Source organism: Miniopterus natalensis, chromosome 15 (genome assembly GCF_054644295.1).
Source record: "Miniopterus natalensis isolate mMinNat1 chromosome 15, mMinNat1.hap1, whole genome shotgun sequence".
In the NCBI taxonomy this organism is placed as follows: domain Eukaryota; kingdom Metazoa; phylum Chordata; class Mammalia; order Chiroptera; family Miniopteridae; genus Miniopterus; species Miniopterus natalensis.
In genome coordinates this window covers 3,181,042-3,204,166 of record NC_142095.1, presented here as the reverse complement: position 1 = coordinate 3,204,166, position 23,125 = coordinate 3,181,042, and the positions used below count along the sequence as shown (strand labels likewise).

At 47.6% G+C, this 23,125-nt stretch overlaps 1 protein-coding gene across 1 annotated transcript; it reads left to right on the top strand.

The window, feature by feature from the left end:
• The first annotated feature begins 728 nt into the window (after window positions 1–728).
• On the top strand, window positions 729–22,711 carry RBM5 (RNA binding motif protein 5). The gene is made up of 25 exons (XM_016202898.2): window positions 729–828; window positions 2,102–2,172; window positions 3,709–3,874; window positions 4,486–4,641; window positions 7,907–7,976; window positions 8,451–8,524; window positions 10,927–11,010; window positions 11,797–11,857; window positions 12,306–12,371; window positions 12,630–12,790; window positions 13,199–13,296; window positions 13,854–13,941; window positions 14,121–14,198; window positions 14,282–14,354; window positions 14,985–15,070; window positions 15,453–15,537; window positions 15,743–15,834; window positions 17,661–17,822; window positions 18,365–18,514; window positions 18,594–18,665; window positions 19,280–19,459; window positions 19,872–19,946; window positions 20,977–21,074; window positions 21,153–21,282; window positions 22,128–22,711. Exons 2-25 carry the CDS (start codon window positions 2,156–2,158, stop codon window positions 22,251–22,253), a joined length of 2,448 nt encoding a protein of 815 aa, XP_016058384.1. The 5' UTR covers window positions 729–828; window positions 2,102–2,155; the 3' UTR covers window positions 22,254–22,711.
• The last annotated feature ends 414 nt before the right edge of the window (window positions 22,712–23,125 follow it).

Below are 23,125 nucleotides of genomic sequence, written 5' to 3'. Positions count from 1 at the left end.
AGCAACAGAAGTGATAAGTAGGAATGATAAGTGAGCTTAAATTGTTTGCATGTTGTGTCCAGATATCCATTCTCCATCTTTTTTTTTTTTTCATCCTTACCCATGGGTATTTATTACATTGCTTTTCAGAAAGACTGAGAGAGAAACATCCATGTGAGAGAGACACGTTGATTGGTTGCCTCCTGCACATGCCCCCGACTGGTGCGGGATCATTCCAAGCTGGGGATCGAGCCTGCAACCAAGGTAGGTGCCCTTGGCTGTAATCGAACCGGAGATCCTCAGTCCACAGGCCCATGTTCCAACCACTAAGCCAAAACAGCTAGGGCTGCAAAATGGATTTAATCACCATTTCATAGGTTATAGAGATGAAAATAGATACTTGTAAAGTAGCCCAATAATCTTAGCCTACAATAATGCAACACAAGATGAACTAGCGTTCCTTCTCTTAAAGCCTTATTGAACGCACTTGTAACAAAGGCAAAACATTACTACGCCTAATAAAGGTAAAAGCCCTAACCCAGGTCCGCAAGAGGTTGCTTGGCAACGGCCGCGGCTTTGAAGAAAGGGAAATTACGCAGGAAATTAACACGGGGCGTAGTAACTGACAGGAGGCCCTAGCGACCACACTTCCCAGTAGCCCTCGCGCAGCCAGGCACCTTCGCGGATTGGCCGCCGCCTCGGGGGGCGTGTCGAGGGAGGGGGTGGGCGCGAGGCACTGTGGGTAGGAGACGGCGGTCGACGGAGGCGCCATTTTGTGAAGCGGTGGTACCCTGTTGGAGATTCTGGAGCACAAAACCGCTACTTCTGCAACTTCGAACCTCCCTGAAAGTAAGTGTGGCGATCGGCCGTACGACGGGCGGGTCTTGCTGTGGGGCGGGCTTTGTGGAGCTTCCCTTTCAGCCGCGCTCGGGCCGCGGCCGATCAGCTCCAGCCCAATCTCTCCGTTGGAGGCCCGCGCCCCCCTCTCGGCCGCCCGCGCTGTCAGATTTCTGAGGGCGTCCCCCCTCCCAGCCCCAGGCCCGCTTCTTGGGGGCTCTGAGGGTGGCCCTGACAGGACGCGCTTCCGAATCCCCAGCCCAAATGAGCGTGGAGCCGCCGCTGTCCCTCAGGTACTTCTCGACAGCCCCGGCAGCCTCCAGCCACCACCGCCCCGCAGCTGCACCTAATCCGCCCTGTCCGGAAGGCTGTTCCTTGTAGGCTGAGCTGCGGGCTGGGAACCTCTTGGGGGGCGGGAGGGGCGTGTGCAGGGAGTTAGGGAAGCCGGACGCCCCAGTCGGGTCGCGCGGCGCCGCCATCTCGCCCGCGACACCCCACGGAGGAGGTGGGTCTTGGGCACTGCCGGGGAGACGAGGGGCGGCTGCAGCGATTCCGCTCAGGGCCTTGTTTCCCCCGGATGATTCTCTTCCGTTTGTCGATGCCGCAGATGTTCGTTGGGCGCCTGCTGTGGGACAGTTTCCCGGCCTCCGCAGGCGGCGGGCGCGTTCCGTGCGTGGCGTTCGGGCGGCGCCGCGGGGTCGGGCCCGGCCTGGGGCGAGGGGCGCTCATTGTTCCTGAGCAATTAGGTCCTGTCGACGTTTGCTCCTGTCAGATCGAAGTAGCTTTGGATCAGCCGTAGTGTTATAAACGGAGTCGGTTTCAATCAGCTCAGCAATCTCGGCTTTTAGCAGGTTTTTCATTTTCCGTCAGAAAGTTTCGAATTTCACGTCGCTCCTCGCGTTCCCCCCAGCAGCGGTGCCTGCGTTCTAATGGCCGTCGGCCCCGCTGGAGCGGCTTGGACGCAGAGCGCGGGGCGTTGGTTGCGGCTCTGTCCCCGCCGCCTCGCAGCCCTGAAGCCGGCGCCGGGCAGGACCCTCCCGCTCGCATCCTTTCGTGGGTCGGTTCCTGAATTTGGAGTCAGTTTTAAAGCCTGTTTCTTCTTCCTGCTTTTCCTCGGCGTTAACGGAAGGCGGCGTGACTTTCACGTTGACAGTTGGTCTCCGGCTTCCCTCCCCCCTTCTGTGGCTTGGATGAAATTCCAACTTCGGCAGCGCCCCGGCCGAGGGAATGATTGACCCGAAGCGGCCGCTCGGGTTTGCAGCAACCAGTCTCTCTTTTCTCGTAGAAAAAAGCAAAATTTGAACCTTTTGGAGCAGTGTGCTAGATCTTCAGTAAGACGATGGGGTCGGACAAACGGTAAGTTACTGCTGTAGGTGCCGTTGATCTCAGCATTTTGGGGGGGGGGGGCGAACAATTTTATTTTTTTGTTTGTTTGTTTGCCAGATTCTTGAGTGCCTGCCTGTGCCAGGCGGTGCGGGAGCACTCCCCTGATCCTTGCTCTCACAGGCCGCAGTTTAGTGAGAGAGCCGACAGTGCTGTGGGGACAGTGCTGTGAGAAAGGGAGTGGAGGGTGCCCTTAGAACACATTTCCTGTGTGTTTTTCCTGGAAATGGCCAGGAAAGCTTCCTGGAGAAAGTATTATCTAGGATGCCGCCTGAATGGTAAGGCTTAGGCAGAGGACTGCAGGGGGGATGGGTCCCTGGCGCTCCCAGTGTGGGCACAGCCCCTGCAGAAGCCTGGAGGTCACACATGGTGGCACTTTGTGCAGAACCGAACTGCAGAAGTAAGCGGTCAGGAGTGCCAGTTTTATTGTCCCCTACATAGCAAGATGACCCAGACGTGTAGCGCTGAAAAGTTTTGGATCATATAGAAAAACTGCTAAAGACTTAGTGGAGAATCTGGGTGAGAGCGTTTGGCTGCCTGTCATCTGTGGATCCGCCCACTCAGACCGTTTGGTCTGAACACAGCCTTATGCAGCCGCGGCCACCTCGGTATTGAGGCCAGTCCCAGTGATGGATCAGATGGGTGGCCCAGAGGGACTCAGATGTTCTTGTCACATGGTGCCATTATTTTAATTCTTTGTCAGCAGTCTGTGGTTCCAAATAACTTATTAAATTAACATTTACCTTTTTAGGGCCTCTCACCCCCCATACTTCACACACTTGATTTCTTTTTATTGAATTTGTGTACTCTAAATGAGGCCAGTACAAACCTGTCCTTTGTTTTACCCTTACACAGTAGTTTTACGAACCTGGTAAACAGTTGGTGAAAGAACTATGTGTATCTGTGGTCAAGAGGGTTTAAGCCTCTTGTTTTTAGATTTTCCAGTGCTGCCCAGTGACCAAAAATAAACTCGATGTTATAGGAAATCATGTTCTCTGGCGGTGCTGGTTATGTCTAACAAATGAACTACTTTGTTAATTGCCTGGTGGAAAAAAGATTTAACTCATCCAGGCTGTTGTGATACCTTGAGAGTGGGTGAGTCAGGATGTGCTCTCCTTTGAAACTGGGTGAAATGCTAATTTCTTCCTACCTTTGATCACTAAGATTGAAGTCAAGAATAATGGGCCAATGTGTAGACCACAGGCTTGGGAAAACACAGGATAAGTTTGAACAACCTGGCCCTGTCTCAAAAACATGAAACCCAAACATTTAATACCTGGATTTTCAGATTTAGGGTGAATTCCTAAAACTTGAGTTTGCATTTAGGGATGTGGATGTTTTCCCAGTGGTTGTCTTTGTGAACTGGAATTTAGTGATAAACTTTAAGGGATACATAAAACTATATGTATATCTTATAAACTGAGCTGTGGAGTGTGTGTTCAACCATGTTTTCTAAAGGGACAAAATGTGATTTACTTTAGAGTAAATGCAAATTCATTTCCCTGGCAGAGTGAGTAGAACAGAGCGAAGTGGAAGGTACGGTTCCATCATAGACAGGGATGACCGTGATGAGCGTGAATCCAGAAGCAGGCGGAGGGACTCAGATTACAAAAGATCCAGTGATGATCGGAGGGGTGACAGATACGATGACTACCGAGACTATGACAGTCCAGAGGTGAGTGACCAGCAAGCTGTTTACGGAATTACCAGAATGAATTGTATGCATAAAACCTCCAGGATTCTTAAAATAAGTATATCAAGTGTGGAAATCTTTCCTCTTGAGTATTATATTCAAATGCTCTATTATTTTGAAACCCGTTGAGTTGGCTATAACCCTCAAAGACAAACTTGGCCTTATAGTAATAGAAATATTAGCCAGGGTTTACTTAGGGCTCACCACGTACCAGGTGCTCTTTTGAGCACTTTGCATACCTGGCTTTGTTTAGAAATAATCGTGCTGCCCATATAATTTTGTGCTTGCTTTTTTCTTTTTCCACTTTTTCCATGTGAATAATCTTCATATTGTAACAGGTAATTGTGTCTTATTGTATGTTGGTGTTCTGTACAGTGAGTTGTTAAACCATTGTTCCTGCACTGATTGTTCACAGGGATTTTTGGTTTGGTTTGGTTTTGCTGTTTTAGAAAACACTGCCATGAACATTGTCATGGAGTTCTTATATCCTCTCTGTTGTTCCCAAAGATAAATTCCTAGGAGTTGGGGGCCTGGATCAAAGGGTATATATACCCAGTGTGATTTTAATTGCAATTTTGTTTATTGTAAATCAGAGAGAACGTGAAAGAAGGAACAGTGATCGATCCGAAGATGGCTACCACTCAGATGGTGACTATGGCGAGCATGACTATAGGCACGACATTAGTGATGAGCGGGAGAGCAAGACCATCATGCTGCGCGGCCTTCCCATTACCATCACGGAGAGCGATGTAAGGAAATAACAGTTCTAACAAGCAGTCTAGTGGGCATAGTGAACTTTGAGCTTCTACCAAGTCTTGTGTTATTGTTTTATCTCAAGCTAGTATCTCAGCTAGTGAAATATGTATCCTTAGGGTAGACTTCTCTTAGTTGGTTCGTTCATTCATATAAATTACCATTTATATTTAGGCTTCGAAACTCAGTGTAGAGTTTTCAGAAGTTCCTTAATACAGAGATCAGGTCTTGTTCCTTCAATGTCCCTTAGAAGGTAGTCAGTACACTTTTATTGAATTGGTATACGTATTTGGTGAGCAGGTATCAGTAAAAACACTGTATGATCTGGCCACCCTTTGATTTGATGAAAATTATACTGTTATCCATTTGAAACATCTGAGAAGCCTGTTAAAAAGGAAGGCCGTTCCTTGACTCCCCACTCCTCAGACCAGCCAATGGGGGCCTTGGTGTCCTGGGCACTGCCTGATCTCTCTCTTTTTTTAAAAAAATTCTTTTTTTGTTTGTTTTCTTTGGGCACTGCCTGGTTGCCAGTGACATCTCTGGCCCTCACCCATTCCATCCAGGCACATCCACCATTTGCCTCCCCTGCAGGCCACTTTGGATGTGTCCACGTGCCTCTTTCTGCTCCAAGGCTACCTTACATGAAGCTTTCCTGATCTACCAGGCCAACTTTCTTCCTTGGTGTCTTCCCAAAGCTCTGTATTCGTGACATTCACAAAGCACTTACACTGTGGCTGTCACCGTGCACATCTCTTTCCCCCGTAAGATCGTAGATCTCTGAAGACAGCCTTCCATGCTTGAATGCAGGAAACTGCTCGGCCAGTGTTGTTGGTGAGATGGATGTGAGATTTTGAAATGTTTTTGAAAGATGTAAATTAGCATTGTGCCCAAATCATCTTGGATTATTCAAAGTAACATTCTAACTAAAGTTAAGCAAATTTAGACAAAGCTGAAGATAAGTACTGGGTTCACACAGCTTTGGTCTTCTGAACACTTGAGTGACAGTGAGGTGGGATGTTCGGATTAATGGTGGGTAATGGTAATTGTGATCCACTGCACACCTGGCGTGTACTCTGTGAGATGCTACAGTGATGCAGAGCCGTGGATCCTGCCTCAGAAAATGCTTGCAGATGAATAGCTCAGGTCAGTGGGTGAGGAGGGCCAAGCTGAGGAGAGGGGGGTCAGTGATGGAGGAGGTCCTGCTGAGAGAGGTCCTGCAGGTGGCTCTGAAAGCTTCTTCATGGGAGGCTATTACTAGTGGAGGGTGAGAAAGTGCTCCAGGGAGATGGTAGCTGAGCTGATTCTTGAGTGATAGAAATATTTTGGTCTGGTAGAGAATGGGGGAAAGGTGTGAGGGACTGGCTCTCCAAGCAGGGCTTCATACGATTGACCTGGGCCTAGACAAGGCCTTGCAACCAGCTTGATTCGACTGAAGTCGAAGGCTTTTGATAGGAGAGGTAGGTGACTGGGAAGGTGCCGTTGGGGCCAGGTGCTGGAGTCTGAAAGCCTAGCTTAAGTATAAAAGAAAGTTACTGAGGGCTTTGCCTGGTAGCAAGAGCTGTGCGGGCTAGAACGATGGGAGGAGAGTGCAGTGGGTAGATAGCAAAGGCAGAGCTGAGTTCAGAGTGGCAGCAATGAGCATGTGGAGTCGGGGCCAATTCAGAAAAGTTAACCTGTTCATCTGATTGTCCCCTTGAGGAGTCTGTTAGGTCTGTGGCTCTGGGAGCCCCCAGAGGAAGTGGGTAGTGTAGGGAGAACAGTGCCCTAGCTGGCACTTTGGGGTTCTCCCTGCTGCTAATGAGACGAGATTGTAGTGCTCATGTGTCCTAGGCTTCTTTGGGGAAATAGAAGTCTCTGCCATAGAGGGCTGGTTTTCGAGATTCCCAGATGTACGATAGTCTTAGAAAATGTGCTTGTTGGTATCTTTAAAACATTTTATTTTTTTTAAATATCTTTATTGATTTCAGAGAGAGGAAAGGAGAGGGGGAGAGAGAGAGAGACATTGATGATGAGTCATTGATCGGCTGCCTCCTGCATGCCCCCTGCTGGGGATCGAGCCTGCAACCCAGGCATGTGCCCTGACTGGGAATCAAGCCCCAATCACCTGGATCCTAGGTCGATGCTCAACCACTGAGCCACACCTGGCCGGGCTCTTTAAAACATTTTAAAAGTGTAGTATTGAGTTTATCACTTTCATTTTTTGCCTCTTTCCTCTGACCTCCCACTGACATAGAGTAACTGTCTTTAGTTATTATGTTGCCATGTACATTACTGTTTTGAAAGTGACATTTTTAGTTACTGTGTTACTAACTAAGCATGAACCAGTCACTGGTTAGGTCTGGCTTAGTGTAGCGCTTCTCGTACTCTGAAAAAATAAATACAGGCGTTTTTCCTTGTTTGTGGTAGTTGCTGCTATAAAATTCCTGCAGATACTGAACCACTGCTCCCAGGGAAAACCCAGTTGGGTTCTTGTGAGCCTCTGGTCACAATTTCATTCACCATGTTTTATGTGTAGAGTTTAGAGATGCCTTGTTTAATACACGTCATTGACTTAGTAGCATTGAACTCATGTCCAGTAGCACTGTAGGTGGTGCTGAATGAAGCTCCCCTGATGTTTATATACATTACCTGTAAGGTACGTCATGGCCTTGCTCTTGGGAGCCCTAGACAGGTCTTCCGCACTGCCCTGGGAGAGTCATTTAAACAGTGAAATCAACAAAAAGCACAAAAATGGGGACGGCTTGGCACTAAGTAGAGTGTGACAAGGGCACTTGATAGAGTGTGGAAGCTGAAACAAGGCAAAGCATCGCCTCAGCCAGGAACGTGTGCATTGGCCGCTCAGTCTTTCCCTGAAAGCACTGCCAATACTGACTTAGAGATTTATAGGTTTAGCGAATAGGCACATTCATGAATAGGAACCCACAGATGATAAGGACCAGCTCCATGATCCTGCAGCCTTTGCACATAAGGAGGCAGGCTTGGTGGACAGGATATTGTGAGCAAGACTGTGCCGTAACATAAATAATTGTGCCTGAGGGAAATTCCCAGGCAGTAAGTGAAGAGTGTCCTCAAAGATGCAGTAATGTGTGAATTCCTGTGAGAAAGCTTCCTTCTTTAATTCCATTTTTAGAATGATTGCATTTGGTGCTAGGGGTTCAGAACTTGGCTAGTTGAGCCGTCGATGTGGCTCCCAGTCCTTGAACTTGCTCTAGTGCAGACAACTTTGCGGCTGAAGCTTTAACTGTGTAAAACCCTGTGCAGATTCGAGAAATGATGGAGTCCTTCGAAGGCCCTCAGCCTGCGGACGTGAGGCTGATGAAAAGGAAAACAGGTGAGAGCTCGCTTAGTTCCGCTGCTCTGGTTCTCTTCCCCGTCCCCCCAGTCCCTAAAGGCCCTCCTGACACCCCCAGCCTTCAAGCACATGAATTCACAATGAAAGGTTTGCCATGGCTAAGGAATGGGACTCTTTGAAACGATGTTAGAGAGCATCTGAGGACTTTTTTAAAACTTTGTTTTTAGGGACTTTTCTTTCCTCCGGTAAGTAGCGATGTATAAACTCCTTGTTCATAGTCGGTTGCATGGTTACTTTTTAAGCGTGGAATCAAATCGAGTGGCATTTAGCTCAGGCGGCTTGGTTCCTTGCCATGGCAAAGTATCAAGAAGATCCCCAAGTCAAGTGCCATTTGTAAAGCTGCTTCCCAATTGGCTTTGTCACGCAGTGTTGAAGCAGTGGGAGAGAGATTCGCCTGTTGTAAAGGAACTGACTAACACGAGTATCCCGTCTATATCTGAATGCTGTCTCTAGGTGTAAGCCGTGGTTTCGCCTTCGTGGAGTTTTATCACTTGCAAGATGCTACCAGCTGGATGGAAGCCAATCAGGTTGCTTCACTCACCAAGCCTAGATATTCATGAAAATGGAACAAGTCTGTACAATTTTAAAAAAAGGTTGAAGGAGTGGTTTGTTCCAAAGGAGTGACTTTACAAAAAGAAAAGCTTTGTATATATTAAAATTGATGCAACTAGAATAAATGTACCCAGGACTGCAATGCAGACCTTGCTGTGCCCTTAAACATATCCACCTGGCAAAGCTGCTAGTTACCAAAGCATCAAGATGTTCCTGTTTCCCTGCCTGGTGATGTTCCTATTCCTTATGACCATTGAGAGTAATCTTAGAGTTTCCAACTCTCGCTCTGACAGTGAAGAGAATATACTAGAAGTCGGCTGCAGGCATTTTAGAAATTATTCCTTATTTCTGCCTGGAGACCACAAGCCTCCTGGAGGTATTACTGCTCGTCTGGGTCTTCAAGGCTGTTTAAGGACCTGGTGGAATTTATGAACAATAAGTCTGATGAGATTAGCCTGGGAGCTGGTGTCCCGCTGCTGTCTAATCTGGTTAGAGTGGCATTAACATTCTAATCTCCCTGGGAACGCCTGTGAATGTTCAAAGCCAACCATGTGTAGTTCTTTGGATGGTTTTTCAACATGGCATTAACTGAAGTGTCAAGATAATGTTCAGGGCTTGGCACGGAAATAACACTTTTGCCAGAACTCCAGAGCACAGTATTGAATGCCTTAATCAGGTGCATTCTGGGAAGTTTTCCTAACTCCTGTTGCTTTTCTGCAGCATTTTAGGATTTGTCACCCATAAGTAAGAATTCCATTCTTTATTAATATACTGCCATTTATAACAAGACTCACTAATTTTGTTTGATTTGTTCAATTTTTAAGCCTTGTTTTCTTAACTCAGAGGTGACACCTGATCTTATAAAAATAGAGCTGCATTCATTTCATACCATGGACACCATCCTAGTAAATTCAGAAGGTGTGCAAGCTTCCTGTGAGTCTGTTTTCTTGACATGGCAGCATCCTTTGATGCAGCAGATGTATCTGAAGGACTTGCCTGGGAGTTTAAGACTCCTAAGAAATTAAAGCCTGTAAGACATTTAAAATCTCCACAATTTTAATGTATACAAAGCTGTGTTAATGTGTAATACTTTATTACAGTTCAAACTCACTCCAGAAATAAGAGGCCAATAGGATTAGGGACTCAGTGGTAGTTTGGAGTCTCCCCAGCACACATCCCTCCTGGTGGGATGATCTGTTGACATCTCTCCCAGCTTCTTTTATTTTTGCTTCTGTACAACACAAGGAGCGGATGGCCCTTCAGCTCTTTTCCTCTTGGCCAGACATGCGGTCTTGCCTTTAGGTATTGCAGAGACAACATTCACAGCATGTCTTAACTCTTCCAGGATTTCCAAGAACCAAATTGCTCAACAGTATGTATGTTTAGAGGGTTAGAGTCCTTTTAAAAATCTGGATATCTAACCTCCTACTTAAACCTGTTCTGATAGTGTCAGAACACCCCACTCCCTCCCCCTCCTCTCCCCCACAAAAAGATAAAGAGAAGGTGCCACCATTAAATGAAGACTCTTTGGGGGCAGGTGCCAGGCATACTCTTGGCTAGACTGATTCAGCTCAGAGTTTTGAACTTCTACAGTTCAGTCCCTCTGAGTCACGTGGCTGACTTGAAGGGTGAGGTGATGTGCGAGCATTTACAAGTCTTTTCCTCCCCCCTGAAGAAACTTCATTGGCCTCCTGGTCACTCATCTTGAAGAGAGTACCACCTATTTCAGTGAAAAACACACCGGTCACCTAGGACATTACATGGCTGCGGTTGGCAGAGAGAAACCTCATTAGAATCGATGGCATTCAGAATAGTCCCTCCTGAGAAAGGGTTGTAACCAGATTCCCTTTAAAAATGAATTTCCCTCCCCTTGTCTCCCAGAGGACACATCCTGAAGCAGGAATTTGGGGGAAGGGGAAGTGCGGAGGCTCTCACTTTGTATAAGAATGGGGGACTGGGAGACAATCGAAGCGAAGCCCGAGGACATCATGCTAAGGGCTCAAGTAGGAGACAACCTCAGAATTGGGAGAGTTGTGTTTTCTGCTTTTTGAAATAGACTGTCACTCTCAGGCAGCCTGTCACTGCTGAATGTTAGGACTTCTGTCTCTGCTGGAGACACGGCCTGGTGCATGTCAGCGTTTAGTGTTTGGCAGCTTTCTCAGCACTCCCTGACTCCGTTTACCTTTACTCCGCATCCCATTCTCTTACTGCCTATCTGAAGGATTGGATGGGCAGAGTATAGGTGGCGGTGGTTGGTCCTCCCCGTATGTTGTCCATTTAATTCCAGAGCACTGATTTTTCCGAAGTGTGCTCTGCCCTGGGAAAATGGACACACGTTTCCCACAATGGGAATAACTAATTACTTCTTTTTTTACAGAAAAAGTTGGTGATTCAAGGAAAGCACATTGCAATGCACTATAGCAACCCCAGACCCAAGTTTGAGGATTGGCTTTGTAACAAGGTAAGGCTGTTCTTCCCACGTGACAGGATTCCTGGGGATTTTGTTGTTTTTGTGCACACACGCATGCATCCAGACAAGGAAATGAAGGTGCACCGTCATGATTCTCTACCGTAGGGTGATTTGTGTCTTTGTGACTTTGTTTGGGTCCTGCTGTGTACAGATTAGAGGACAGAGTCCTTAGAGCACTGGAGATGTTACTTATTGAGATCCAGGTTCTAAGCCCAGTGTATTAATTAAGATTTGAGGTTTGTTTCACTTGACAGTTTCTTAAAATCCAGAGCTCTCAACTTTGGGCAGTCTCTTCATTATATTAACAAAAATCCTTGTGACCCTGTTCAAGTTATGTAAGTTCTATTGTTCAATGCACCATTTTGAACTTGAGTGTTGCCCTTGATATTTTGAGAGCACTCAGACTCTGTTCTGCCTGTGTCCCATGTCCAGTGTTCTATTTGTATTGTTTGTGTACATGGAGTGGTCTGTAGCATGCTTTTCCAATATAAGGAAGAACCTTGCCAGTGACTTACTATAGGTTTTTGAGTGAACTGAAACTTCCCCCAACTTGATAAAAATGGGATTCTATGCAAAATATGCCAAGATTTGCTTTTCTTGAGAGAATTCACATAGCAAAGCATTCTAAATTTGTAGGTTAATGACCCTTGTCTTAGCTACATGCTATTACTTTTGCTATTTATATTGCTGACTGGGACTTGCCCATGGCCCTGTTGCTCTAACCCACACTGTTCCTAGTAAGCCTGGCAATTACAGGTGAAACTTTTTTTTTTCCAGTGCTGCCTTAACAATTTCAGGAAAAGACTAAAATGCTTCCGATGTGGAGCGGACAAGTTTGGTAAGCCCGGATTCAGCTGTTGGGAATACGCATTAAAACCTGACTCTTGGGTTGTCGGTGAGCTTCAGGGAACGTATAGATTGTAGGATGTTTAAACAAGTAACTTGGATATTTTCGTTAAACCTTCTTACCATAGGTTCGGTAGATGCTGCTGCTGATTACGAGTGCAGAGGGGTCTTTTATTTTCCAAAACCAAGTCTGCTTGCCTGGTTTGCATTCTGCACCTGTTTTTCTTTAAAACAATCCTCCATTTGCCCCATTTTTGCATTTCACATTTATCGTGTCAGAATTCATGAGGTTTTATTATGGCCACAGTGGTTAAAAAAATGACTCCATTTACATAAAATTAAGGGTTTGGGTTTTTGATATATTTCTTTACTAAAAATACATTGGTTTATTGTTTGTTTGTCTTCAGTTGCTGATTCTCCCCCTCCCCTTCCCTCTGTAGACTCTGAACAGGAAGTGCCCTCTGGAACCACAGAATCGGTGCAGTCTGTGGATTACTACTGTGATAGTAAGTTCAAGTATAACCTTTTGACCTTTATGTTAGAAGTTGAATTTTCTGTTCTCTTATCCTTTTTTAATGAGCAGCAGCTGCAGGTCCAGGTTGTCATATGAAAGATTGGTTTTTAGAATCTTCTCCATGTCAAAATGAAAGGTATACTAGGAACCTCCCCAGATGGAATCGTTCGTTCGTTTGTACTTGAACCTGCCTTGAAAAGCACTGGTGGTGGGAATGCATACATACATCATTTGTCTCATCCGCCCTCAGCAATCATACTTCGAAACATCGCTCCGCACACTGTGGTGGACTCCATCATGACTGCGCTGTCACCCTATGCGTCCTTAGCTGTCAATAACATCCGCCTCATAAAAGACAGACAGACCCAGCAGAACAGAGGCTTCGCCTTTGTACAGCTGTCTTCTGCGATGGTGAGGGGCAAATGTGGTTCATTTGATTGTGATACTAAATTGTAAGCCCAAAGTTCAAGACTACACAGTGACAGTTGTCACAGTGCTAAATCACAGGGACATCACTTTGATGAGTGGTAAAAATAGTGCGGGTACCTGTGTAGACACTGGGCGGAACTGACATTGGAGCCAGTTTAGTCCTGGCTTTGTTGTAGATTGACTTAGCATCTCCTCCTCTAATAGAATAGACTGGGTACCTCCATGTCCTGGTGGGAAGGGACTTAGGTTTTTTCTCAAGGTTTTATACCTGCAAACAAGAATGGATCGCTGTTCTTTTTTAAAAGAAAGCTCTCTTTTTTTAATGGGGTGGGTGGTAGGGTGAGATTTTGAATAACACTTCAGAATTGTTTTCTTTACGCTCTCCTTCAGGATGCTTCTCAGCTGCTTCAGATACTACAGAGTCTCCATCCGCCTTTGAAAATCGATGGCAAAACTATTGGGGTTGACTTTGCAAAAAGTGCCAGAAAGTGAGTGGCTTCATCATTTTTGTTTCATTTGTCCAGGGATCCTGAGCTTGTGTTCATACTGAGACACTCTCCCCCTGGTTGCCAAGGCCAGGAGGGAGACAGTCGTCTCATCTCAGAGATTAGTCTTTCCTGTCCTCAATCACCAGTTGCCAGAAAGCTCCAGAGCAGGGCAGAGGCAGATCTGGCAGCTGGATTGAGAGTATATGCCATGCAGGCTGCTTTGGAATCTTGCAAACCCATCCGGAGAGAATCCTCTCCTTCCGGAACAGTGTGCTGATGGCCTCGTGTGCTAGGGCTTCATCTGGCAGTGTAGGTTTCCCGTTTCCAGTGTCATTGCTTATCCAGCAGACACATTATTTGATGACAGGATAAAAAGTAGAACAGTGACACAACAGGGACACTTGCCCACTGAGGACTTTGCCCACGGAGACCCCTCCCCACTCTGAAGGTGGCCTCCCGACAAAGACTGAAGTGAATCACTGTGTCTTTAACCATGGGGGTGACTGGCTGGGAGCATCCTGAGGTGGAGTCACATGATGGGGTCTTTGTGGTTTCAGAGACCTGGTCCTCCCTGATGGTAACCGGGTCAGCGCCTTTTCTGTGGCCAGCACAGCCATTGCTGCCGCTCAGTGGTCATCCACCCAGGTAAGATGCAGGATCATTTGCTCAGAGTAGTGTGGGGGTGTTGCCTACATCACAGCGTGCCTTCTCCCATGGTGCTTGCCTTGGAAGCTCTCCAGGACTTTTTTGGGGAACCCTTCCTAGTTTCTTTTCTGGTGTCCACTAAGTTTGTCTGTGTTTCATCTTCTTTTGACATTTTGTAGTCTCAAAGTGGCGAAGGAGGCAGTGTTGACTACAGTTACCTGCAGCCAGGCCAAGATGGCTATGCTCAGTATGCTCAGGTAGGTGGATCTGACGAGCACCCGCCTTCTGGTCTCCAGAGTATGTGTGAGAACAGCAGCCTTAACAGTGGACTTTTCTTCAGTACTCACAGGACTACCAACAGTTTTATCAGCAACAAGCTGGAGGGTTGGAATCTGATGCGCCATCTGCATCAGGTAGAAACTTCGGCTCCCTTTTCTCTTTTGTTTGAAGAGATGCACCTAGATGTTCTAGTGAGACCCAGTGCTACGAACCCATTTCCCTACAGGATGGGGGCACATTCAGGGTTGTCACCATGTGCCCGAGGGGGCTGGGGGAGATTAGAAGTGCTCAAGTTCACCAAAAGCTGATTACAGCCTCTTAGAGACCATCTCATAAGAAGTGTTCATTCCTGGAATTCAACTCTGTTGCCCCCTCTGTGTTCTTGGGAATGATGAGTGCCCATGCAGGGTAAGGTGACACAGAGAGTGTCCCTAGTCTGGTGCCCAGATATCAGTCAGAAGGGTCACTATTAGAAGTCTTTGCTTAGTTTTTGTTCCAGAATTCCAAAAGCCTAAGAGTTGAGTCTTCTTTCAACCCCAGAGTAGACATGGATTCTCTCCTCCTTTTTCTTTCACCATCATATAGAGTGTTCACTGTATGTCTCATTCTCGTAGGTTATAAAAATGGGAAGGCCATGGGTCCAGGGTATTTATGGGAGTTAGCTTATTAAGAACTGACACATACAAAGACAGAAGGCTAGCCTGGGCGTTACAGATGCAGATGCTTGGCTCTTCCTAACCCCTGTGTTTTTCTCATGTCATCAGGCACAGCGGTGACCACCACCTCATCGGCTGTAGTGTCCCAGAGCCCCCAGCTGTATAATCAAACCACCAATCCGCCCAGCTCTCCGGTAATCCTGTTGTCCTAAATACAGACCTGGTGACTGGTGGGGAGACTTTGTTTTGCTGGCCAAGTATTATCCTTTCCTGCTCTGTGAGCCAGGGTTAACTAATACACACACTCCCACCTTACTTCTCTCTGGCTGATAGTATCAGATAAGAAAATAAGTTTGTATATTTTAAATGTAGGATTCTAAACAGTGTATTTATGCTTTTGGCCTGCTTCGACTTGCCAGCCGTCAGGGAGAAAGTTGGAGCATGTGTCTGGAAGGGTTGCCTTAGATTGTGGCTGCAGTGTGTGTGTCAGGGGAGCCACCCTGGGTGATTGCAGTGCTTGGGTTCTCCGGAGAGGCCATACAGTTGAAATTATATTGAAGCTGCTGTTCTTTCCAGACTGAGGAAGCACAGCCTAGCACTAGCACAAGTACCCAGGCCCCTGCCGCTTCCCCCACTGGTGTAGTTCCTGGTACCAAATATGGTAAGCCAAACCTCGTGGGGCTCTTGACAGTGGAAGGTCCTAATTGTTGCCTTTGTTTAATGAGTTCCTCTCCCTTCGTGGGTGTCAGAGGGACACTGGGGATGCGAGAGAAGAAGACCATTAAGGGCCTCTGCAGCTCAGCGGCCTGGAATTTGAATGCAGTTGTTTCTTACCTGCTGGCTGACTGCTGGGTTCTGCTTTACAGCGGTGCCAGACACGTCCACCTACCAGTACGATGAGTCTTCGGGATATTACTATGATCCAACCACAGGGCTATACTATGACCCCAACTCCCAGGTAACTGTACCGTTTTCCTCGATTCCAGTAGAAATATCTTAGTTTCACTTGGTCCATTGATGAAGCGTGAGATGAAGGTAGCCCCTGCAAAGGAGCAAGTGACCCAGATTAGTTTTAACTTCTTCAAACAGTTGGTTAGAGTATCAAAGGGTGGCAGGTTCGATTCCCGGTTGGGGTGTGTGTAGGAGGCAGCTGATCAATGTGAGAGAGAAACATCAACTGGGGGTTGAACCTGCAACGTTGGTATATCAGAGCAGCCCTCTAACCAACTGAGCTACCTGGCCGGGGCTCAAGGATTTTAAGTTTTTAATTTATGGATTAGAAAAAATGTTTTGAGGTATAATGTACATACAGAAAAATGCACAAAATTTAAGTGTGCAGTTCTTTGAATGTTTTCATTCATATACTTCATACATCTACCAGCATTGAGGTGAGAAAACATTCCTAGCACATTCCAGGATCCCTCTTGCCCCCTGCCGGTCAGTGCCCTCCCCCTTTAGTAACCCCTGTTCTGCCTCCTGTTAACAGATTTACAGGGGGTTCTTAACTTTCTGCAAGGACCTAGATAGAAGTCGTCAATTGTGTTTTTTCTTCATATATTCTTTTTTTTTTTAAATTGAGATAAGATTCACCATTTAGAGTGTACAATTCAGTGGTTGCTACTGTACTCGTCTAATTCCAGGACATTTTCATCGCCCCCAAAGAAGCCCTGTGCCCATTAGCAGTTATGCCCTGGTCCCTTTCCCCAGTAACTGCTGGTTGCTGCTGTCTCTGGGTCAGCCTGTTCTTGACATTTAAGATGAGTGGAGTCAGATGTGACCTTTTGTGTCCAGATTCTTTACTTAACACCTCTGTGTATTCTTGAGGATAGAAATGAGCAGTTTTGTGGAGTGGTGTTCTATTTTGGGGGGTGTGTGTGTATTTTTAAAGAGGAAAGGTAACTTTAACACTCCATAAATAAACAGCTGTTATGGTCAGGAGCTGTATATATAGAATATAAAAGAAGTGCTTTTAATTGGAACTTGGCATTGAGAGCTGTGGTTTTTGAGAGCAGGTGTGAAGCTGTGGGCCCTGCCTGGCCCGAGCAGGCTGGCCTCTGCAGGCTTTTCCACTTCTCTTTGCGAAGTCTAACCCTTCCCCAGGCAGTTGCTTTGCTGGACACAGAAGTTATGACCCCTGTGTCTGACCCACCCTACCTTCCCTGGAAGAGACATAACAACCCTCTCTCCTGGGTCCCTGTTGAGCAGGTAGAGTGACAGACTGGGAACAAAGGGGAGAGAGATAGGTGCTACCTCTGCTGGGGCAACGCTTCCCAAGGACTTCAGATCCAGTTCCTCACCTGTCACCCCCTTCCAGGGCACCCTAGCTAGTGTTTTACAACCCTGTGCTTGGTGGCCTCGGTGTCCAAAGTGGTGTGTATGGTTGACCCTGATGATAGCTATTAGCTGGTTGTCGTTGGGGGAGGGGGTCTGGCCACATGGTTTGTATCAGTGGTTTATCTATGGAAAGGAGTCAGACACATTGCCCTGGGTACCCCCAAAGCCCAGTTGTAAATTAATGGGAACTAGACTCTTGAGAAGAAACCATATTCCACTTTTGCCCAAGAAGTTTCTCACCTTCACTGGCTCGTTCACCATCCTCACCCACGCACAGGTGTGAAGCTCCTCTGCGGGCAGGAAGTGTTACCCGTCCGCAACATGTTTTACGTCTGTATGTTTAGGGTTTTTTGATAAAACAACTTTGATATGCCATTTTGACAGAGTATTCCTTTAAGTTAGTGGTCTGACATAGCAGAAAGTCTACATTAATTGTATTTTTTTTTCTAGTACTACTACAATTCCTTAACTCAGCAGTACCTGTACTGGGATGGAGAGAAGGAGACCTACGTGCCGGCTGCAGAGTCCAACTCCCACCAGCAGGCGGGCCTCCCTCCTGCAAAAGAGGGGAAGGAAAAGAAGGAGAAGCCCAAGAGCAAAACAGCGCAGCAGGTGAGGACGTGACTCAGCCAGGGGACCCCCAGCCCGCTCTGCGGTACTCGGCTTAATTTTTTGTTTTGTTTTTTGGTTGTGGCATTTATGTCAGCTTTATTTGGATTCTTTTTTCTTTTTAACCTGTTGATTTTTAGAGAAGGAGAGAGAGAGAAACATGGATTTGTTGTTCCACTTATTTATGCATCATTGGTTGACTCCTGTATGTGCCCTGACCGGGAATTGGACCCGCAACCTTGGCGATCGGAACAGCACTCTAACCAACTGAGCTACCCAGCCAGGGCAAGGATTGTGCAATTGATTAGTGTTCCCATACATTGCCTGTAGGTTTGCCTATGTACCTAGGGGAAAGACCTGGAAGACTCACAGGCTGTGGAGCAGTATTCATTTAGTGACTCCAGAGGCATTTGTAGTTAGGAGTAAGGGCAAAAGGGGTTCATTACAGAGACTCTTAGTGGCTTGTCCTGGCACAGGAGGCGAAATAAGTTTATTCTAAGTGTCTCTGCCTAAATGTGTTTTCATGGTGGTGTTTTTGACATTAGATCGCCAAAGACATGGAACGCTGGGCTAAGAGTTTAAATAAGCAGAAAGAAAATTTTAAGAACAGCTTTCAGCCTGTCAACTCCTTGAGAGAAGAAGAAAGGAGGGAGTCTGCGGCAGCTGATGCAGGCTTCGCTCTCTTCGAGAAGAAGGTAAGTGTGGCAGGAATGTCCTGGGTGGTGGTGGGAGCTCCTGTCATACATGAGGCTCACGACTCATTCTGTTCCCCAGGGAGCCTTAGCGGAACGGCAGCAGCTCCTCCCTGAACTGGTGCGAAACGGAGAGGAGGAGAACCCCCTCAAAGTAAGGGGGTGCCATGATGTCTTAAAGACCATGTTTGTCGTGTCTCACTCAGTCTCAGGTGTCTCTTGGATGTTGCGATTTCTGCTTAAAATGGGCTGTGGCCACTGTTTGTGGGTCTGTGGAGCAGCCTCTGCACATAGACTCTACTCTCAGGGCTTTGTGTTCCCTGTGGGAGCAGGTGAGACGGAGCAGGAGTGAGGCTTGGATTCCCAAGCCTAGCTCATTGAGTTTTATTGCATTTGTAAATAGTTTTAACATTGTGGAGAGAGAAAATTGCAACAAGAAGAAGCGGATTTTACTTGGTAGATACTGGTCTGTGTGTGCTGTTTCTCAGATCTGTTGTATTTGGGGTTTTCTTGTACTGTCGGTGGTTTGAAAACAGCCATCCTGGAACTTCTTGGGCCCCAAGTGGGTCGGTACCAGGGAGGCTGTTGGGCCCAACACTCGGGGACTTGACTGCTCCGTGCAGTTGGGTGGAGTGTGATTGACTAAAGGTGGCACAGAGCAATGGGTGTCTCTCCCGTCTTGAATTATGCTTTCCTTTCTCCAGATACATAGCTATAGCTATCTTCCTGTTGTACATTTCCATTGACCCACCCTCCTCTTGTCCCCAGAGAGGTCTGGTTGCTGCTTACAGCGGTGACAGTGACAATGAAGAGGAGCTGGTGGAGAGACTGGAGAGTGAGGAAGAGAAACTGGCTGACTGGAAGAAGATGGCCTGCCTGCTGTGCCGGCGCCAGTTCCCGAACAAAGACGCGTTGGTCCGGCACCAGCAGCTCTCGGACCTACACAAGGTAGCCCCGCTTCTCTGCACTGCTCCACAGCGGGGAGGGGAGGGGAGGGGAGGGGGCCAGATGGCATTTTGCCCAACAGTGCAAGCTCAGTGGATGCCTACATGGAACGGTTGCCTGTAGAAGCTGTTTCTGATTTCACAGGCGTACCTCAGATTTTGCGGGTGGGGGGGGGGGTCTTGCTTTCCATTTGTGAAAAATGACACCTGAAACACAGTAAAGCAAAGTCCGCCTGTAGTCTATGAGTCTGAGTGGACAGGAGCATGGCAGCTCCGTACACTCTGGGCTCTGTTTTCATGCTGTGGGTTATTGAACTGGGCTTTGACTCTTAGCGTACAGTATATATTGGTGATGTTATGATGTTTCAAATTAGGATGGTCTGAGTTCTTACTGTGTTGTCAAATCTCTTCTATAGCAAAACATGGACATCTACCGGCGATCCAGGCTGAGCGAGCAGGAACTGGAAGCCTTGGAGCTGAGGGAGCGAGAGGTGAATGGGGGCCATGTGCCACTAGAAAGAAGATATTGGGGTCTCTGCCTTTCACTTTTGTTGGTAGCACTTAGTTTCAGGTCCCAGGGGTAAGGTAGGATATGTCACACACTTAACTCCCGGCCGCTCATGTAGACTGGACCCAGGCCATATTTGCTTTGTGAGCCCCGCACTATCCCTTCATGAGGGTGCAGACAGAAGACCCCTGAAGACTGCTCTCAAGTTCTGAATGCCAAGTACTTAACTGGTCAAAGACCCGATTTGAGGAAGGAACGAGGGGGGGGGGGGACGGGGGGGGGGTTGGCCTGGCCGGGGAAGCTTTTGTGGGCGATGAGGGAGGCTCCAGATTAGGCCCTGGGGAATAGCAGGGCCCAAGATGATGATAGGTGATGTGGAAGGAAGCAGTGGGCAGGGCAGGGCTTGGGATGTAGGCAGGAGAATGCCTGTGAGGCCAGTAATGGGCAGGGAGTCGGTGTTAATGAGGCCAGTTGAGGGCCAGCTGGGTAGGGTTTTCAGTATGCATAGAAGCCTAGGGGTTAGATATGAGCCAGTGGGCAAGTCACTTGAAATTCGCTCCCCAAGTGATGCCGAGGCATCTGAGGTTGGGGGGCGGGAGAGGGTGTTTTTGTGGATTTTTTTTTTTGCTTTCCTGTTTGTTTCCGCTATTTATGGTGCCAACTGAACAGGTCTCTGTCCGTGGAGGCGGGCCTGTCCAAGTGCTAAAGGGAAGTGACAGCTCGGTCCTCCTCTTCCTCTTGGACCTGGGCAGGCTATTCGAAGAGCGGGAGGAGTGGTGGATAATTAATAAAATTGCTTGTTGGAGACATAGTTCTGCCACAGATTCTGCACACAGTTTATCTCTGCCCACCTGCTATTCAGACGGCTGAGTGCAGGAGGGAGCCAGGGCGCTTCTCAGATCACTGGTGCAAGGTCAACTCCAGGTTAAGAGAACACTTGAGGTTCTGGGGTGTCGCTGCATTAGGCGGTGCAAAGAAGCTGAGTGTCTCTAGCTGTGTGTTCTCCCGCACAGATGAAGTACCGAGACCGAGCCGCCGAGAGACGGGAAAAGTATGGCATCCCTGAGCCTCCAGAGCCCAAGCGCAAGAAGCAGCTGGATGCCGGCACTGTGTATGTGTTGTGAGCACTTTCCACCTGCTTGGCTGGGGCTCGAGCTGTTTTAAGTAACTCTGTGTTTGCCGCTGGCAGGAATTACGAGCAGCCCACCAAAGATGGCATCGACCACAGTAACATTGGCAACAAGATGCTGCAGGCCATGGGCTGGCGGGAAGGCTCGGGTTTGGGAAGAAAGTGTCAGGGCATCACAGCCCCCATTGAGGTGAGCCTGGGCATTTGGCTTCGGAGGGCCTGGGACCCAGGGGCTGCTTCCCTGTCCTAGGTCGCGTCATCACCACCACCGAGCGGGATTCTGTTCCCTGAGCCCCTCCCTGACCTCACCCTCTTCTAAGATGTCAGTTGAGTGGAATGGGTACAGCACCCTGTTAGAGTTTTTTGGGTTTTTGGTATCATAGTGTAAAACCTGCTTTCTCCTAAGGACTGTATGTTTCTATGTCCTTTGTCATAAACAAATCCTTAAACACCAACTTAGACCCATGTAGCCTCCATTGGGTTTTTAAAGATTCGTGCTTTAATTTCTAAGTGATTTTTGTTACATATGAAGGAAGTTATAATTTAGTAGGATTTTTGTCCATGATGAGAAATCCTTTAGTGGGTCAGAGGTAAGATTGAGGTACAGTCCCAGGATCAGAGGCTACCACCCACTGGCCTAGACAAGAACCCCACCAGCCCCTGCTCCCTCCAACCTGCACTACCGCTTAGGTCAGATTCTTCCTGACCGCGTTTGCAGGGAGTTCCGCTGACGCCAGGCTGTCCTGCTGCGCTCTGTGCCCATAATTACTGTGCCTTCCCCAGCTTCAGGCGTGCTCGGGCCCTAGTTTCTGGGCATGGATGCTTGCTCAGCAGCCACTGGGGGGGCTCTGCCTGTCTTCCTTGGCCCGTTATCCTTCAGCTCTTAGACCTGCTCCAGGTCTCCATTGTGGAAATCTTGTCTTCAGATAAGACTCCTCTCCCTGGCCCCTAGTGGGTGGTCCTGCTCGGTGGGGAGGGCGTGGGAGCAGTCCAGAGCCTGCCTGCCTGCTGCTGACAGCAGTTTTTTGCCCCCAGGCTCAAGTCCGGCTAAAAGGAGCTGGCCTAGGGGCCAAGGGCAGCGCATATGGACTGTCGGGTGCAGATTCCTACAAAGATGCTGTCCGGAAGGCCATGTTTGCCCGGTTCACAGAGATGGAGTGAGACTCAGGAAGGAGCAAGATCAAGGAGCTCCCAAGGGCGCAAGGAGTGGTCCATCGCCTGAGTTCACTCTGGCCACCTGCCTCTAGGGCATGCCTTGTGCTGTTCCCCACGTACAGGAGTTCCCTCCTCCAGTTGTCGGGTGAATGGCCTTCCCGCCGGAGGGTTGAGCGGGCTGCGGGGACTGGGTCTTTTATACTTGTGTGTACATAATGTACTGTACTGTGTTTTACATGTGTAGCCTATGTGTGGTCCATCAGCCCCAAGTTCTTAGGGGGCGTGGAGATGCCCTAGGTGGTGTGTGACATCAAAGCCACCTCTGTCATTTGTTGTCGTGCTGTCTTTTCTTGGCAAAAGCCTTGTGTATATTTGTATATTAAACATTTGTACAGAATTTTGGAAGATTTTCAGTCTAGTTGCCAAATCTGGCTTCTTTACAAAAGAAATACCTTGAAAAATGAGTGCCTGTGTCTGTTTATTTTTGGGCCATGGGATGGGTAAAGCTTGTCTGAGCCAGTCAAGCCTGGTGATTAAGTTGCTTATACTTTATGCTATTTTCCATGCCCTAATCACGTTCTGACTTTTTTTCAATTATACAGTTTACATTGATTTTAGAGAGAAGGGAGAGAGAAAGAGAAACATTGATGAGAGAGAGAAACATCGATCAGCTGCCTCCTGTATGCACCCTCACCAGAGATTGAACCTGCAGCCTGGGCATGTGTCCTAACCAGGAATCAAACCCAAAATCTTAGTTTCAGGTGTACTGCATAGTGGTTAGACAATCACATATTTTACAAAATATTCTCGTGTTCAAATTTTTAAGTTCAAGAGTTAACGTTTTAAAACTGCAGTTATGGAAATGCAGTCATACTCGA

Coding starts and splice junctions, on each gene's coding strand:
- RBM5 (XM_016202898.2), top strand. Junction 11,858..12,305: donor ATGTGGAGCGGACAAGTTTG/GTAAGCCCGGAT, acceptor TTCCCTCTGTAG/ACTCTGAACAGGAAGTGCCC. Junction 21,075..21,152: donor CAGCTGGATGCCGGCACTGT/GTATGTGTTGTG, acceptor TGCCGCTGGCAG/GAATTACGAGCAGCCCACCA.